This window comes from Fistularia commersonii, chromosome 11, assembly GCF_037954325.1.
Source record: "Fistularia commersonii isolate RoL2024-O1a breed Wild chromosome 11, RoL_Fcom_v1.0, whole genome shotgun sequence".
NCBI classification, from domain to species: Eukaryota; Metazoa; Chordata; class Actinopteri; order Syngnathiformes; family Fistulariidae; genus Fistularia; species Fistularia commersonii.
Genome location: NC_141294.1, coordinates 8,988 through 26,966, shown reverse-complemented (window position 1 = coordinate 26,966; position 17,979 = coordinate 8,988). Strand labels below are relative to the sequence as shown.

Below are 17,979 nucleotides of genomic sequence, written 5' to 3'. Positions count from 1 at the left end.
CATTTTGTGTATTTGTTAAAACCATGGGACCATTTAATTCCATGTCAAAGGTTCCCGTAGGCACCTTTCGAAGAACCCCCCCACCTGAAACTGCCTCGGAGACTCAACCGCACCGCCTGCTGGTCAGTGGAGACACGGCAGGACTTACGGCCCGGGGATCTCAGGAAGTTGTTGAAACATAGAAGTCGGTCTGTCATTATCTACATTGCTTATCATGAACTCAGGGTCGCAGGGGGGCTGGAGCCTATCCCGGGGGACCTGGGGAACCCCATGCAGACTCCGTACAGAAAACTCTATGTGGAAATCCAACCAGGGACCTTCTTGCTGCGAGGTGGAAATCCTGACCACTGCACCACCCATGGAGAATGCATCCCTTATCAAAATGTACGCTCACTAAAATGTAACCTGGTTAATTTACTAGATTAATTCCAAAACCATTCTCTATCCTCGTGCAAATGAACATGAAGAGCTGAAGACTGTGTTTGTTCAATGTCAGTCGCTAATCCCCCACCATTGCCCCAAATATTGGTAGGATTCTAAAGGTGAGCAACCGTTAGACTTGTGCATGTAAATTGAAAACAAACGGTGGAATGTCAAATGTGAAATGGCACAGAGTAAAATAAACCATGACATGGAATATGATGCGAGGCCGATGGAAACTTGCAAATGCAAATATATTTTTAGACATTGAGTACAACAGGTCACCACCGGCAGCTTCATATGTGTGCTTTTGAAAGCCAAAGCAGGAATGCAGGAGAAGTGCCAATGCAGGACCTACGCCTAGTTGTTGCTCTTGAAGTCCAGCTGCTGTGTTTTACTTCATCTGTAATTGCGCCATGCACACGCACAGGGGCAGAATGTACGAGGAATAAGCAAAAGTGCGCGTGGATTCTTTGTTCAGAGATAGTCTGAGACAATTTAGATAAGGATTTTTTGATCCAAGGGCTACTGAGCTGGTGATGAATTTATCTGGTGACAACCCCCATGTCTGTGTTTGTCTGGTGTCAGTGTGCACGTGTGTGGGGGGTGGGGGTGGGGCTGTGATGATCTCATACAGGGAGGTCACATAGGAACACTGGCCAGATATCCGGGGTATGCAGAACATCTTTTCGTCCCATGGGGAGACGAATAGATCCTCTGATAGCAGACGAATTGGCAAAGCATGCAGTCGGGAAGAATTAGATGGGAATACAGTGGAGAAACGCATGTTATATGATGGGGAACTTCACTTGTTCTGACCTCATCCAGGGACTGAAGGAAGTTCCCCGTCATATAACAATTTATCCTTTATTAATCCCCGTGGGGAAATTTGGTCTCCGCAATTAAGCCATCATGGATGACCCATGAGCAGTAGGCATGCCGTAGCAGTTAAGGGTTCAGTCTTGCTCAACAACACTTTGACACACTGGGAGGAGCCAGGAATCGACCAAGAATGTTCGGTTCCAGAGACGATTGCTCTACCTACTGTGCCACGCCGCCCTGACATATAACGTGCCTTTCTCTCCTGTTTTACCAAAATAAAACGCAAAAATGTGCATGCAATAGCATGCAGGTGTGTGATTGGACAGTTCACGTTTTACAGGACATGATGATGCGGCGGGAAGTTCTGATGTCACAAAGAGGAAGCATGCCGATGTCACTCTGAACACCACTGCAGAAGCACACATATGTACTCTTGTATCGCAATATATTTCTTTAATTTTGTCGCATGCTCACAGAGGAACAGTTGTATTTTAAATTCCCTACATTTCATTGCGTAATTTTTCCCATTTTGGAAGCTGGTAAACATTTGGTTTTGCTCCGCTATGTTCTGGTGACCGGGCTCCAACCTGCATGTTCCTCACAAAACACAGCAGTTTTGGGTGACTATCCGTTTTTTTTTTTAATTTTTTCTGCTTGTTTTTATCAGGTTTTCGTTTTTTTTTTTTTTTAGAGATGCAGTTCTTGCCCGCTCAGTACGTTTGGGGGCGAAGGGACTCTCCATATTAAAAACCGTCGTTGCTTGGTAGCGTTACTGCAGCCAACATGGTGAGTGCTGTCATTCCTGGTCCTGATCCAGTTGCTGTTTTGGCCGAAATGAAAATCTTTAACCTTATCTTGTCAGCTGGCATAAACAGTTTTGGCACCGATTAGGAAATTGATTGATTGAGTGTCATTCAGTCCACATTTGATGCAGTACTTGTGTCATTCAGGGGTCCCTCCAACCCCAGAACAATCATAATAAGAATAATTTATCCTTCATGAATCCCTCTTGGGGAAATTCGTTCTCTACAATTAACTCATCATGGATGAACCATGAGCAGTAGGCTGCTGTCCACCAGTGCCAGGGGAACGGTTAGGGGTTCAGTGTCTTGCTCAACAACACTTCGACAGGCTAGGAGAAGCCGGGAAGAACCAGTATTAACTAGTGAGCATCACTGTCATTTAGTTTAGATTTTATCTCAGAATATCGCCTTCTGTCATACTGACGTACAGACAGTTCTCTCCAAATCTATAGATTTGAACCATTTTAACCTCTTTTCAAACTGCAAATAGCGGATTCCACCGCCTTGTTATTTTTGTATATCTCATCTTAACTATGGAAATGTCTTGTCCCCAGGCCAAAGCGCCGACAATAAAAGAAGCGTTAGCCAAATGGGTGAGTGGCTGCATCCCTCCTTGTGTTGATAATGGAAATAATACATTAATGTCAAGTCAAACTTTGGGATTACGACTGGTGTAAACAATAACAATAAGTATGTCCCTGTTCCGGTATATGGCGACCCACTACAATTGCACTAATTCATGGTTTGTGTGGATAGGAGGAGAAGACTGAGGAGAAGGCGTCAGAGGCTAAAGTGGTAAAGCTTATCGGTCAAGTTCCGTCGTTGAAGAAGATGGATGCTGCTCTCTCCAACCTCGTCAACTGCGAGTGAGTTGACTCGAAAAGGACGATACAACGTGCTCTGAATGTAGTTTGCGGGCAGGGCGAGCGCTCGACCAATCACGATTTCTAACGAAAAAAGATAACATCAGTGACATGGAACCAATGTGTTTGCGTCAAAAATGCGTTGTAGAAGACAGGAAGGAATTTCAAGAAGACCAAATTAGTGCCATCTTTTTCCAAAATAATTTTGCTTCAGGGTAGAAACTCAAAGAAATCTGCTGAGATTCTCAGAACTTGAGGTATTTTGGCAACAGAATGATGAGCAGGTCTTTTTTCAAAGGGTAAACAGACATTAATATATTTGGTAGCCTCAAATTGGCCCCACACAGCAAGGACAGTCTGTTCGATTGAGAAAAAAAATATGAACATTGATGTAAGAATGTCCACACATTCTAGATGTTAGTGAACACTGAAGCTGCCACAACGCTAAGGAGCCAAACTAAGTTCTTCTATTACTTCACCCATGCACAGAAAATGAATCACTGCTTTGAAAGACTCATGGGGGTGTATAACAGGAGACAATGTCACTATCACTAATGTGTAGCTGGCCAATGACTTCAGCTTTAATTTACACAAGTTAGTTAGTTGAAATAAACCACATAAAACCCGCCCAGCCCAAGGACAGGACACCCCGTGCTTTCAATAAGGAGCACAATAACCTCTATATTATTTTTTATATTTTATTAATCGTTCGAGGGAAAATTCCTTCTCTGCATCTAACCCATCATGGATGAACCATGAGCAGTAGGCTATCAGCGGTGAAGCCCTTTGGGTTTCAGTGTCTTGCTCAAAAACAATTCAAAACGCGAGAAGAAGCCCGGAATCGAACCAGGAACGGACGGTTCCAAAGACAATCACTCTACCTCCAGCGCCACGCCGCCCCTATTGAGGCACAACCTCGACACAAATTGATGGACCAAAAGAAGAGGTCAGGATTCCATGGCTCACCTACATCTGAAGGACAAGGTCCAGAGAACACAGGTGGTTCAAGGGAGGAGTCAAGGAAGCCTACTTTGTCAAACTGAGACCATCGCTGAACAGAAGAGAGGTTGATCGACACAACGCAGATGTGACGCCACCCTGAGCTCCGTCCTGAGACAGACCAACAAACATACCCGCCATTTAAATATACCGACAACCGGAGTCTGGCAACCAGCACCTCAGTGAGCTAACAGACTTCTTCGGTTTTCCACAATCGACACATTAGCCTGACGATTACCTACTCAGATTCTAGCTCAGGTGAGGCCCCTGAATTCTTACCTTTGTTCCCCAAACGACACATTCATAACAACACATGCATTAATATAAAAACCCCATTCCACCTGGCTGCTGGAAAAAAAAACATTTCACTCATTAACACAACAAACCCCCTGAACTTGGACCAGCCCCTGCAGTGACAACACTGGAAACTCCAAAGTCATTCAGAACTGAAGAACCTCTGGGATGAGAGGAGGAGGTCAAGCAAGAGAAACTAAGTCCAGTTATCACCATAAGATTTGACAATTTTCAAATAACGTTATTGGCTGATGTTCCTCTGTACTAATTTGATCATTTGACATACAGTATGTCTTCTGCATGACCAGCTGGTTAGTTGGTAAGTAGGTGGGTGGATGGGTGAATGGATAGATGGATGGATGGATGGATGGATGGATGGATGGATGGATGGACAGATGGACAGGTGGATGGATGGATGGATGAATTGATCGGCTATTCTTGTCTTTGGAATATTCGATATGCATGTGTTCTCCTCTGAAACCTACCCTATTTTTATCAGGCAACTGTCTTTGTCCACAAACTGCATTGAGAAAATCACCAACCTAAATGGCCTGAGTGAGTACCTGATTGATTTGGTGGTGTTGTACAGGAAAACACTACAAAATACTATGTGATCGTGTGTTTTGTCCTTTCCAGAAAACCTGAAGATTTTGTCCTTAGCAAGAAACAATATCAAGTCGCTCAGTGGGCTGGTAGGGATTTCTGATGCATCGCTTTCAAAGTTTGGTGTTTTGTCTCATGTTCTCTGGCATGTCAAATGCAAATACACATACTTTGCGTATGTGTGTATGCATACAGGAGGTAGTCGGAGAAACGTTGGAGCAGCTGTGGATCTCTTATAACCTGATTGAGAAGCTGAGGGGTATCCACTGCATGAAGAAACTCAAGATCCTCTACATGGGCAACAATCAGGTCAAAGAATGGGGTATTGTATTAACATTTCGGCGTCAAATCGAGGAATCACACAGAAAATGAACGGAGAAACACAAAACAGCTGCCTCCACATCACCTCTGTGCTTTACAGGGGAGTTCTCCAGGCTCGCCGACCTCCCGTGCCTCGTAGACCTGGTGTTTGTCGGAAACCCCCTGGAAGAGAAGCACTCTGCAGATGGTACGTGGATGGACGAGGCGTCGAAAAGACTCCCGAACGTCAAGAAACTGGATGGTAAGAGAGAGAGCCTTCGGGACATCAATTTGCACTTTCATTTCGAGAGAGACTTGGAGAGCAGAGGAGTGAAACTGACCTGTTTGCTCTTTGTGGTTTGAGTCAGATCCTTCTCTCGGAGCAAACAGGTCAGTTTGGGTTTGGCTGCAATCGTGTGCAATGTCCGTGATGGAGATGATGCACTTACATGTGATTCATAAATATGGTGATCTCTGATGCCTGCAGGAAACCCAGTTGTCAAGGAGGAAGAGGATGAAGAGGATGAAGATATCTGAAAGGCCCGATTTTATTTCGCATTCTACATTATGGTCTCCTGGGTCCCTCGGGGGGAATCTGTCCCTGGTGTCACGCTTTTCTCTCCCAACACTTAATATGAAATCTTTTGGTTTCCTCTATCAAAGCTGTGGTGACGACAACCAGGACATGCATAGTGGTTTTGCCACGACTGCCCGGTTTTATTGATAATCTTTTTATACGCATTATGAATAAACTAAGAAATTGTAAAGAAATTGTGTTTTGTTTGTTTTTGAGTCTGGGTGAGGCAGGGCCGCATCAAGGGTTCCACAAAAAAAAAAGGTTTCAAGTATTCCAAAAAAAATCAACTGATCCAATCTTCTCAATCTTAACATTTGTTTCTCCTGGTGTGTTTGGGTTAGGGCTTAGGGTTATTCAGCGTTGAATTGTTTTCTCTCTCTCGCATCACATCTAAGGAGACAGCGGAAGTGCCCACCTTTTATTGCTCCTGAGAGAGAGACGAAAGTTCCGCTCCCCCACTCTTACAGGGAAACTGACATAAATCATCCAATACATGTGGTCATCCTAGGATAGGTGTGCCACACATACACACAATTTTACACACAACCAAACATAAATGTTATTTTGGTGTCCATAGTCAGACGGGAGGGCTCTTTTGCTTCCTGTTTTAATGCACAAAAAGGGCAGTTGATTATATTTTTAATTATTTGTTTGGCTGTTTTAGTATCCCCTTTCTGCTTCTCCCTAATACTTTACAATTTGGGTAATTTTTTGAGAGAGGGTCAAAATGAAAGGCAATGCTCTACATTAGATCAAAGTTTGGAGGTCATGACACACTTTTGAAACATTGACGACATATTCTCTCTTAAAGAAAAAACTTGATAAAAGCAGTGGCCATTTCCACGAGTTCCAATATGCAAGTAATGACTTCTAGATGAGGGAGCAGCAGCATGTACAGAAGTAATTATACAATCTTCTAATAGTTTGGAAAAATTATAGCTGTAGCACAGCTCAAGTGGACATCCGTAAAATCGTTACATTTGAGGTCAATGTCTGTCTGCATGACAAGCCTGGCAGAACATGGCAATTAATTAAATGATCCCATGGACTACTTAATACAGTGCAACTAACAAGTCAGAGGAAATTTATTTCATGGATTGTAAACATGGGTTGTAACAGATGTAAACAGAATCTGCATTATCTGTCGTAGTGAGCATTATGTCAGAAAATGTCCCGGAACCACTTTCGTGTCTTTTTATGTAAAGGCATTGATCTCGTTCACTTCGCTATGCCATATTGCTGTTTAATTTTCCCCAGGAGCACAGAAGCAGGTAAGTGGATTTGCAGGTAGGTTTTAATGTTCTCTCAATCAGCAATATTTCCAAACAAAGGAGTCAAATACAACATAAACTAAAAGGTCTTGACAATAAAGAATTAGACAATAAAGAATTAACTGGAGCAACAAACAAACACAGCTCCTTCTTTAAACAAGACCAGACAACGACTGAAACTTTGAGTCCAACTTAAATACTCTGGCTGACTAGCTGAAGTCCTTTCAGGTGCGGCGTGGCCTCCAGGTGAGGAGGATAATTGCAGTGCTGGAATTGATTGAATCATGGGAGGCAATTAGAACACTGGGGAATTGGACCAGATTGATAATTGCTGCGATCGTTGTGGAGCTGGACTGGGGATTTGAGGAGTCGTGACAATTGCATATGAAAGAATCAAATTCAAGTGCTAAGCCAGCCTGTCGCAAATGCTCCTTTTTGGCGATGTTAACAAGAAAACGATTTGAATGGCAATTACAGGCTGGAGGGATGATTTACATTCTATGATACTACAGTGATCATGAACAGAAACAGATACAAATCGGTCGAACAACCACCCTCGTGTTCCTTGTTTGAGTTGCTCTCTACATAAATAGAAAGTGTTTTTTGTCATGTCAAGTCAGATTTTATTTAGAAAGCGTCGAAGTGTCTCGTGACACTTTCCATGTAGAGCAGGTCGGAACCGCACTCTTTAAAAATGTTCAAGTAAATATTTGGGTAAATTTAATCACGAGGGTTAGGGGTTGGTATAACAGTGAGGATGAGGATAAGGGTTACCCTGGGCAGGTAATGTGGAATCCGTCAGCGGTTGGTTAACGCCGCCGGGAGCCATAAAGGTCCTCACCTCCTCGTGGTTCCCGCCGGGCAACGTGCACGCTAAGAGAACCGCCCTAAACTAAACCCGGCGGTTCGGGAATACCAGGGGCACCGACGTATCCACCATCAAATACGACACAAGCAAAGAGTCCCGGGGCCGGAAGATGACAGACGACGGGGACACCGCAGCGAAAAAAAGAAAAGAGGTTTGTCCCTCCCCCCTTTAAAAATGTATGAATGTATTGTTAAAAGATGCTTATTTTCATAATAGCTCATCGCACGAGTTTAGAGTCGTAGCGTGTATGTGTGCGTGCGCATGCGGGGGGGGAGGGGGATCCTGCCCTTGCCCAGAGATGATGCACTTTCTTCGGACAAGGATCCCCGGGATGACGGCGTGGAGCTCCGGGGCCTCCAGACAGGCACATGAGAATGAGTGGGGGAGTTAAGGAGGGGGTAATGTTTGTGTATGTGTGTGTGTGCGTGCGCATGCGGGGGGGGAGGGGGATCCTGCCCTCGCCCAGCGATGATGCACTTTCTTCGGACACGGATCTCCGGACCATCGGCGTGGGGCTCCGGGATCTCCAGACATGCATATGAGAATGAGTGGGAGAGTCAAGGTGAGGGTAGCGTGGAGGAGGGGGGGATTCCAGGCCAGCAATCATGCACTGACTTTAGACGAGGATTCCCGAAACGTTGTCGTGGAGCCCTTGGATATCCAGAGTTGTACATGTAACCCCTGGGAAATTTGGTATTTCTTTCATCATATATTTTTGTTTTGGTTTCAAGGAATTTCAGTGTTTTTAGACTCTGCTGTTTTGTTCATGTTGAACGTAATTTTGCTGCAGAGATTTGTATTATATTTGTTGTTAGTTGTTAGTGTTGTTGTTTTTAACCAATCAAAGCATCTGTGGTGGAGTATGCAACTAGCAGCGTTTCTTTTGCAACCTGTGATTGGGCATTGAATCGTCTCTTCAGTTTTTCTGTTTCCAGTTGGCTGGGGGGCGGGAGTAAGGCAGGGTAAGGTGCAACCAGGTTTAGGTGTGAGGGAGAGACGAGAAGGAGCAGGAGAGCTGCAGCTGAAGGACTTTCTGGACGGAAAAAGTTCAGGATCTGCTTGATGTAAAGTGCCGAGCGGTCAAACACTGTACCTGCTACAGTGACTGGAATGCGGCGCGACAAGAAAAAAACAAACTCTGACGACGTCAAAGAAGGACTTTGCCGTCGTGTTAGTTAGCTGCCTAAGCTAACTGGATCGCCAACCGCGGACGACAATCCACGCCAGTCCAGATAGCGCTCCAGGCGACCAGGAAAAGCCTGCTAGCTCTTCTGGCGACGAGGGACAAAGGTTTTCCACGGCAGCCCAGATAGCGCTCCAGGTGACCAGGAAAAGCCTGTTAGCTCCTCTGGCGACGACGGAAACGGCGACCATCCCTTCCCGCCCGCCGCCTCAGCCCACTCCTCCAGTCAGCACAGTCAGGGGGTGAAGTAAAGAACGCTGACATTGAATCTTCTCAAAGAGTGAGTACTCCGCTTCATTTTGTTTACCGACTCTGCTCAAAGAGGGAGAATTTGCCTCTTATTTTTCTCCTACCTTCCTCTTCTTCTTTTGGCTTTTTCCTTCAGGGGTAACAACAGCGTGTCAACTTTCTCCATCTAACCATATTCTCTGTGTCCTCCTCTCTCACACCAACTACCTTCATATCCTCTCTCACTACGTCCATAAATCTTCTCTTTGGTCTCCTTCGAGACCTCTTGCCTGGCAGCTCCAATTCAAGCATCCGCCTACCAATATATTCTCCATTCCTCCTTTGTACATGACCCAACCATCTCAGTCTGGCTTCTCTGACCTTCTCTCCAAAACATCTAACATGTGCTGTTCCTCTGATGGACTCATTCCTGATCCTATCCATCCTGGTCACTCCCAAAGAGAACCTCAACATCTACATATCTGCAACCTCTAGCTCTGCCTCCTGTCTTTTAGTCATTGGAACAGTTTCTAGTCCATACATCATCGCTGGTCTCACCACTGTCTTGTACACCTTTCCTTTTATTCTGGCTGAAAGTCTTCTATCACATAGTACCCCTGACACTTTTCTCCACCCATTCCAACCTGGCTGGACCCGTCTCTTCACCTCTTTTCCACACTCCGTTGCTCTGGACTGTTGACCCCAAGTACCTGAAATCCTCCAGCTTCTTGATCTCCACTCCCTGTAGCCTCACCGCTCCACCCGAGTTCCCCTCATTCACACACATATATTCTGTCTTGCTGCGACTAACTGTCATTCCTCTCCTTTCCAGAGCATACCTCCACCTCTAGATTTTCCTCTACCTGTTTTCTGCTCTCACTACAGATCACAATGTCATCCGCAAACATCATGGTCCATGGGAATTCCTATCTAACCTCATCTGTCAGCCTGTCCATCACCATTGCAAACAAGAAGGGGCTCAGAGCTGAGCCCTGATGGAGTCCCACCTTCACCTTGAACTTCTCTGTTACCCCTACAGCACACCACACCACTGTCTCACAGCCAGCATACATGTCCTGCACCAGTCTTAACATACTTCTCTGCCACTCCAGACTTCCTCATACAATACCAGAGCTCTTCTCTTGGCACCCTGTCATATGCTTTTTCTAGGTCAACAAAAACACCATGCAGCTCCCTCTGACCTTCTCTGTACTTTTTTATTGTCATTCTCAAAGCAAATATTGCATCTGTAGTACTCTTCCTAGGCATGAAGCCATACTGCTGTTCACAAATGCTGACTTCGGCTCTCAGTCTAGTTTCCACTACTCTTTCCCATAACTTCATTGTGTGGCTCATCAACTTTATCCCTCTTTAGTTGCCACAATTCTGCACATCCCCTTTATTCTTAAAAATAGGCACCATCACACTTTGTCCCCATTCTTCAGGCATCTTCTCACTCTCTAAGATCCTGTTGAATAATCTAGTCAGAAAATCTATCGTCTACCAAATCTACCATCCTCTTCAATGCTTTCCTCACTTCACTTTTACTAATTTGTGGTCTACAATAGTCACCTCTGTAACCTTTGCCTCTCTTTCATTTTCCCCATTCATCAGCTCTTCATAGTACTCTTTCCATCTTCCCATCACTCTTCTAGCATCTGTCAATACATTGCTCTCTCTATCCTTAATCACCCGGACCTGTTGTACATCCTCTCCATCTTTATCTCTCTGTTTCGCCAACCTGTATAGATCATTCTCACCCTCCTCACCATCCAACCGAGCATACAAGTCATCGTACGCCCTTATTTTTGCTTTTGCTACCCCTATCTTTACCTTTTGCCGCATCTCCCTGAACTCCTGTCTGTTCTCTTCAGTCTTCTCAGTATCCCACTTCTTTGCTAACTGCTTTCTCTGTACATACTCCTGCACTTCCTCATTCCACCACCAAGTCTCCTTATCTACTTTCCTTCCAGATGACACACAATGTACCTCTACCTGTCTCCCTGATAACACTAGCTGTGGTTGTCCACTCATCTGGAAGCTCACCCTGAATACCCAGACCCTTTCTCAACTCCTCCCTGAAAGCCATGCAACACTCCTCCCTTTTTAGTTTCCACCACTTTGTCCTCTGCTCTGCCTTTGTCCTCTTGATCCTCCTTGTCACCAGAGTCATCCTACAAACCAGCATCCTATGCTGTCTGGCTACACTCTCACCTACAACTACTTTGCAGTCACTGATCTCTTTCAGGTTACCTCGTCTATACAAAATGTAGTCTACCTGCGTGCTCCCACCTCCGCTCTCATAAGTTACCCAATGGTCCTGTTTTTTCTGGAAAAAGGTGTTCACGACAGCCATTTCCATCCTTTTTGCAAAATCTACCACCATCTGTCCCTCTGCATTCCTATCCTGGATAACAAATCTGCCCATCACTTCTTCCCCTCTATTGCCTTCACGAACATGCCCATTGAAGTCTGCACCAATTACCACTCTCTCATTTCTGGGAATATTCTGCATCACTTCATCTAACTCATTCCAGAACTTCTCCTTCTCTTGAAATTCACATCCCACCTGTGGGGCATAGCCACTAACAACATTGAGCATCACAGCATCACACCTTCAATTTCCAGTTTCAGACTCATAAGTCTATCTGACATTCTTTTCACCTCTAGGACGTTCCTAACAAACTCCTCCTTCAAGATAACTCCTACTCCATTTCTCTTCCTGTCAGTGCCATGATAGTACAACTTATAGCCAGCTTCTAGCCTTACTACCTTTCCACCTGGTCTCCTGGACACACAGTATATCCACCTTCCTTCTCTGCATCATGTCGACCAACTCTCAACCTTTTCCTGTCATAGTCCCAATATTCAAAGTCCCTACTCTCAGTCCTAGGCTCTTTCCTTTCCTCCTCTCTCTCTGCTTCCGGACACGCACTCCTCCTCTTCTTCTTGTTCTTCAACCCACAGTAGCCCAATTTCCATCAGTACCCTGTTGGTCATCAGTACCAATGGCGGTCGTTGTTAACCTGGTCCACGACCGATCCGGTATGATATGGTAATGGTTGACTCGAATGTTTGGTTTTGGCAAAAGTTTTACGCCGGATGCCCTTCCTGACATAACCCTCAGCATTTATCCGGGCTTGGGACCGGCACAGGGAGATACTGCTCTGTGCCCCCCTGTGCTGCCCTGAGGCTGCGTTTCTTATTTTTCTCCTACCAACCGAAGTAAAGGACCTATAGGTTTTTTTGGCTCCTACGGTCTTCAGTGTTGATCAGGCCTGCAACTGGGGGTTTATTTTTCTTTATTTTTTTTTATCTGATCCCCAGCTTGTGTGCAGGTGTGGGCCCACAATTTAAAGTGTTATACAAAGGTGACACCATTCTCATTTGATATTCCTCTGATCCTGTAATGACTGGATAAGTTTTATTTTATACATTAAGAGCCAGTGAGTCACAGGGTGGCAGCCTCTTTTTATTGTTAGTACCTGGCTGATTCTGGGTTTGAGAAACCGGAGTGAACAAGGTTCATAATTTCATTTTTATTTTTCCGACGCATTCTTATTTCTGTTTAATAAATTACAACTTATTTTTGTGAAGTGCGTTGGTGATTTGTTTTCTATAAATAGTATTTTTTGTGATCTTTGAAGTAAAAGATAAGGGGTAAATACATTTTACAACAAAAAGGGGAATAATTATCGACCTAGGGCGCTGACCGCATAACAGGGTTAGAGAAGCGCTACATACATGTGAGTAAAGAGAGTATTTCCCCCTCCCTTTATGCTCCTAGTTCTGCTGCATCTGGTTTACTAGGTCCATAAAAGCTCCCCATGTCCCTGGTACCCCTTCTGACTTTCCGGGCCTTGGTACTCCATAAAGTCTGTTGAAGTTTCTCTAAGTTTTCCTCTAGGAGAGAAGGCAAAGCCCTTAGACCGAATGGGGGCTTTGCCCTTCTTCCGCGCTGCACTGTGTAAATACATATACTAATATACATGGACATGTCCTCAGTGATGTTCCTGGAATCATTGGGTGTTTCAGGTCTTTCAACATCATACACCCTCATCCAGGTGAGCCTGTCAGGGCTGATCAGACCCTGGCTTGTGTCCAGTTGGCACGCTAGCTACCATGACTCCATTGCTCTCCTCTCTTGAGCCACAGGCATCTTGAGGCCCTCTCTGCAGCTTCGGTGGTATTGCGGATGGCTCTTCTCTTATGCTGCCGGACGATGCCCCGACAACCCAGAATGCTGGCATAGGACCAGGCCACAAAGCCCCTGCAGCCCACACTCACTGGAAGGCATATTGCCCTCCATCCTGCTTGCTGGCACTCATTGACCGTTACAGTGTACTTGGAGAGCTTCCTCTCAAAAGCCTCTTCCAGGCGGTCTTCCCACGGGACGGTCAACTCCAGCATTATCACTTGCTTGGTGGCCTCTGATACAAGGAGAATGTCAGGCAGGAGGGTGGTGGTTGCAATATGGCTAGGGAGCTTAAGCTGTTTTTCAAGGTACACTGCCAGCTGCCAGTCTCTTGCAGATGTCAGGATGCCTGCTGGTGTTCTTTTAGCTGTGGCCGCCTGTTCTCCAGCCCTGACAAAGCCAATGGAGTTCTTGGCAGGGTGGAACTGCTTTGCCCAAACCAACCCTGTGCTGAGTGCCTCAACGATGGTCTTCAGGACTTGGTCATGCCTCCATTGGTAGTGCCCTTCTCCTAATACTGTGGTGTAGCAGATTAGGACGTGTTCTAAGGTGCCTTTCTTGGAACACAATGGGCAGGCTGGCGACTCTGCTAAGCCCCAAGTATGCAGGTTCGATGGACTGTGCAGCACACCGTACACTTCTTTGACAAGAAATTTGATGCGATGAGGCTCAGCTTTCCAGATATCAGTCCAGGTAACGTTCCTCTCAAGCGCATTTACTCACCTATCCAGGCTCCCTGATGTCTCATGCCCACCGCCTTGCAAGATCTTGATTCCTCCATTGCTGCTCTCACCTCCTCTTAGACCAGGCGCCTCCTCTCCTTCCCCCTGATGTTCATTTGGGGGGTTGTGAAGGAACCTAGGCCAGCTCGGCCCCGTGTGACGAATCCCACCAGAGTCTTATGGCGCAGCCTAGCTTCAGCTGTTAGTACGGCCTCTTACCTGGATTCCAGCATTAGCCACCTTCGGATCCCTGTACAGCACCACCTCTCTGGCTCTGGTTACCTTGAACTCCTCCTCTGGTTACCTTGAACTCCTCCTCCAAGGACTTGAAAGGCAGTTGCAGTTTGTTGTTGTGTCCATAGAGAGCAATGCTGCTCAGGCTCTTTGGTAACCCCAGCCGTCTCTGGAGGTGGCTACTGACTTTCATCTCCAGGGTTTCTACTGTGGAGAGTGGGACGGCATAGATGAGGAGCGGCCACAGGATCCTGAGGAGGATGCCGTGCTGGTAGACCCAAGCCTTGAATTTTCCAGGTAGACCGGATTTGTCCACAGACTTCAACCAGACATCCAACTCACCACAAGCTGTCTGGATGGATGCTGCATCTTTGAGAGAGCTGTCAAACATCTTGCCCAGACTCTTGACTGGCCTCTCTGAGATTGTAGGGATAGCTGCACCTGCGATGTTGAAGCGGAACTTGTCTTCTATCTTCCCTTTCCTTAGCACCATCGACCTAGATTTGGCAGGTTTGTAGTTCATTTGGGCCCACACCATCTTCTCCAGCCCCTTCAGAATCCACCGACATCCAGGAACTGATTCTGTGGTGACAGTTTGGTCATCCATAAATGCCCTAATGGGTGTCTGTCGTTGTCCAGAGCTCATCAGGGGCCCTCTGCACTCTGGCTTAGCAGACTTCATGCATATTCATGGCCAGGGAGATTCATGTCACAGAGATGGTACACCCTGTGATGATGCCAGTTTCCACCTTGTGCCAGCTGGATGAAATTGATCCTGAAGAAACCCTCATGCTGAAGTTGTTGTAGTATATCAGCGATGAGGTCTCTACATCTGCTCGGCTCATGATGTTTCACCAGAGTGGGCTGGAGTAACTTATGGGATAAGGAGCTGAATGCATTGGCCAGGTTGAGCCATAACACTGACAAATTGCCCCTCTGCTCTCTGGCCTCCTGGATTTGCTGCGTCACTACCCCTGTGTGCTCCACACAACTTGGCATCCCTGACATGCCACCTTTCTGAACTGATATGTAGGTGTTTCTAGCCAGGTTTGAGCCCAGTTTCTTGGTGATTGTGCTGAAAAAGATCTTTGATTGAACGCATAGGAGGGAGATGATGCGGACGGAACTGATCAAGCTGGGTGGCGCCTTCTTCCTTCGGAATTCATACTCCTTTGGCCGTTCCCCATTGCTATGGTATCTTCCCCTTTCTCCAGAAGACTCTCAGAATTTTCCACAGACGCATAAGCAGTTTTTGGACACTTTGTACGAAGTGCCGCTTGGTCCTGGAGCAGAGCATGCTCTGCCTTTATGGATAACTTCCTTGATTTCAATTAGCCTCAGCTCTGACATGTTAAACTGCACCTCTGGTTCAGGGGAATCAATGAGGATGTCGCAGTCTCCCAGCTCCATTTCTTTTCTGGGGTCGCAGAACATGTGTGAGAGGTCTTGATCAATGTCTTCCCTTGAAGAGGTAAGTTTGCCACTGTGTTTCTGGCCTAATAGGTCTTTTGTGAGCTTGAAGGGGTTCTCGGTAAAGGCCGTTTGTTTACAAGCCCTCTCACGTCGCCGCCGCCACTGCTCGGTGTAGGACCCTTATCCTCTTCCGGTGGATGGCCATCAATTGGGTTAGGCCAGATCGCTCCTCCTCTCCTGCCTCCTTATACTGGCGCTCTCATCTCCCTTCTGATGAGGTGGATCTTCTCTGCTCTGTGGTTCCTTGCGTAGGATGTTCCCGATCGTTTCTTCTGCTCTTCGCCAAACCGTTCTACCGCTATGCCAACAATGATTGCCGTCATGCCTTGCAGCTTCCGCCTCTCCTTTTGACACAGTCTCCAGGATTTGGTCCGCATCATCGTCGAACTGCTTCCACAGTGAAGTCATGGTAGCCGCTGGCCACTTGATCCGCTTCCGCTCTGAATCGATGCTCGAGGAGCGCAAGAGCAACACTTGGAGGTTCCGAGCACTGTGGGGTGACTCCGGGCAAGGCCCCTCCTGCGTCTCACCAGGTGGAACACCTGTGCGTTGTGTTGCTCCTGCTCCCCCCAAGCCCTTCTTCTTTGCTTGGTGGATTTTCAAGCCGTGCATGTTTTTGCAAACCTTTCCACAAATACACTGTGAGCTTGTAGTCGTTTCTCCATTGCTTTGGTCTGTTACCAATGAATCCGTCCTATTGGGGTTAGGGGCTCATCCTCCCCCCCCCCCCCCCCTTGGGAACCCCTGGGGGTATCTCTCCATTGAGTTCGTCATAGCTTGATTGGGTGTCCTCCTCACGGTGAACACAGATTGGGTTGCCAGCCCGCTCTGCCCCGGTCGCCGTCTCTCCGAGCTGTCGGAGATCCGTTTGCAATATGCAGTCTGAAACTGCTCTTAAATTCACTATAACTCATTAGTCCCTACTGGACAGAGCCTTAGGTTGGTTCTGCCCCCGGACTTCCAAATGTGGACCACCCATTTCGTGTCTTTACATTTGTTACAATGCCCAAATTTCAATCGATGGGAGAGTAAGGAGGGGTCTGTCGTGCAGTCATTTGGAATTGCTCTGTCCTGACTTATGGGTGCTCAGTATTCCTGTTTCCATGTTAGTGCCTGTTGCAATGACTTGTGCCCGTTTCCTCCTTATGGAGACTGTCCTGTGTTCACAATTCAAAAAGGTCCAGTTCTACACCAGCCCCTATCAGGTGGTTGGCCTTGCCTGGTTGCCTCATGGGGAGAGGTCTTGGCATAACCAAGAAGCTTTGTCACTTTGCCAAACGCACCGGTCAATGCAGGCAAAATGAGACAGCTTTTCTCTGGGAATCTAAATATCCCATATCATGATGATTCTGCTGATTGCCAGCACTGGTTTCCCCTCTCAGCCCCTTCATTGTGTTTTCCAATTGGGTATAATTTTATGTTTTACTGAGCTTTTAGTGGCTGCTTCTTTAAATTGCTCTGCCCCTGATGCCATGTCTAGTATGTATTCCTGAGTCCATGTTTCTAGTGTTTGCCTACTCTGCCATTACCTTGTTGTAGAGACTGTCCTGTGTTTACAATTAAAACCAAGCAATGTCCCTACTGTGTGTCGGGGTTGGTCTGCCTTGCTTGGTTGTCCTCGTGGTGCAAAGTCTGACACCCTTCTCCCCCATTGTGATAGCTGTTAATGCATCTGATGAACTTACTGGTATGACCACACCATCGTTAAATTTTTTAAGTGAGTTAATTTCTTTTCTGATTGAGGCCTTGTTTTAGAGACTTCAGTTATTTTGCAAGTCTGATCTTCTTTCGGCTTTTCCCTTCAGGGGTCGCCACAGCGAGTCAACTTTCTCCATCTAACCCTGTTCTCTGTGTCCTCCTCTCTCACTACGTCCATAAATCTTCTCTTTGGTCTTCCTCGAGACCCCTTGCCTGGCAGCTCCAATTCCAGCATCCGTCTACCAATATATTAACTATCCCTCCTCTGTCCATGATCTAACCATCTCAGTCTGGCTTCTCTGACCTTCTCTCCAAAATGTCTAACATGTGCTGTTCCTCAGAGACTCATTCCTGATCCTATCCATCCTGGTCACTCCCAAAGAGAACCTCAACATCTTCATCTCTGCAACCTCTAGCTCTGCCTCC

The 17,979-nt window shown here is 46.4% G+C and overlaps 1 protein-coding gene across 1 annotated transcript; it reads left to right on the top strand.

Moving 5' to 3' along the window:
- The first annotated feature begins 1,866 nt into the window (after positions 1 to 1,866).
- LOC147229149 (dynein axonemal light chain 1-like) lies at positions 1,867 to 5,775 on the top strand. The gene is made up of 8 exons (XM_086155818.1): positions 1,867 to 2,028; positions 2,600 to 2,638; positions 2,802 to 2,911; positions 4,701 to 4,756; positions 4,838 to 4,893; positions 5,000 to 5,126; positions 5,226 to 5,366; positions 5,592 to 5,775. Exons 1-8 carry the CDS (start codon positions 2,026 to 2,028, stop codon positions 5,639 to 5,641), a joined length of 582 nt encoding a protein of 193 aa, XP_086011944.1. The 5' UTR covers positions 1,867 to 2,025; the 3' UTR covers positions 5,642 to 5,775.
- The last annotated feature ends 12,204 nt before the right edge of the window (positions 5,776 to 17,979 follow it).

What these genes read in the sequence shown, in the direction of transcription:
- LOC147229149 (XM_086155818.1), top strand. An exon ending in AAGAAGCGTTAGCCAAATGG is followed by an intron (nt 2,639 to 2,801) that starts GTGAGTGGCTGC and finishes TTGTGTGGATAG; the next exon opens with GAGGAGAAGACTGAGGAGAA. An exon ending in CACCAACCTAAATGGCCTGA is followed by an intron (nt 4,757 to 4,837) that starts GTGAGTACCTGA and finishes TGTCCTTTCCAG; the next exon opens with AAAACCTGAAGATTTTGTCC.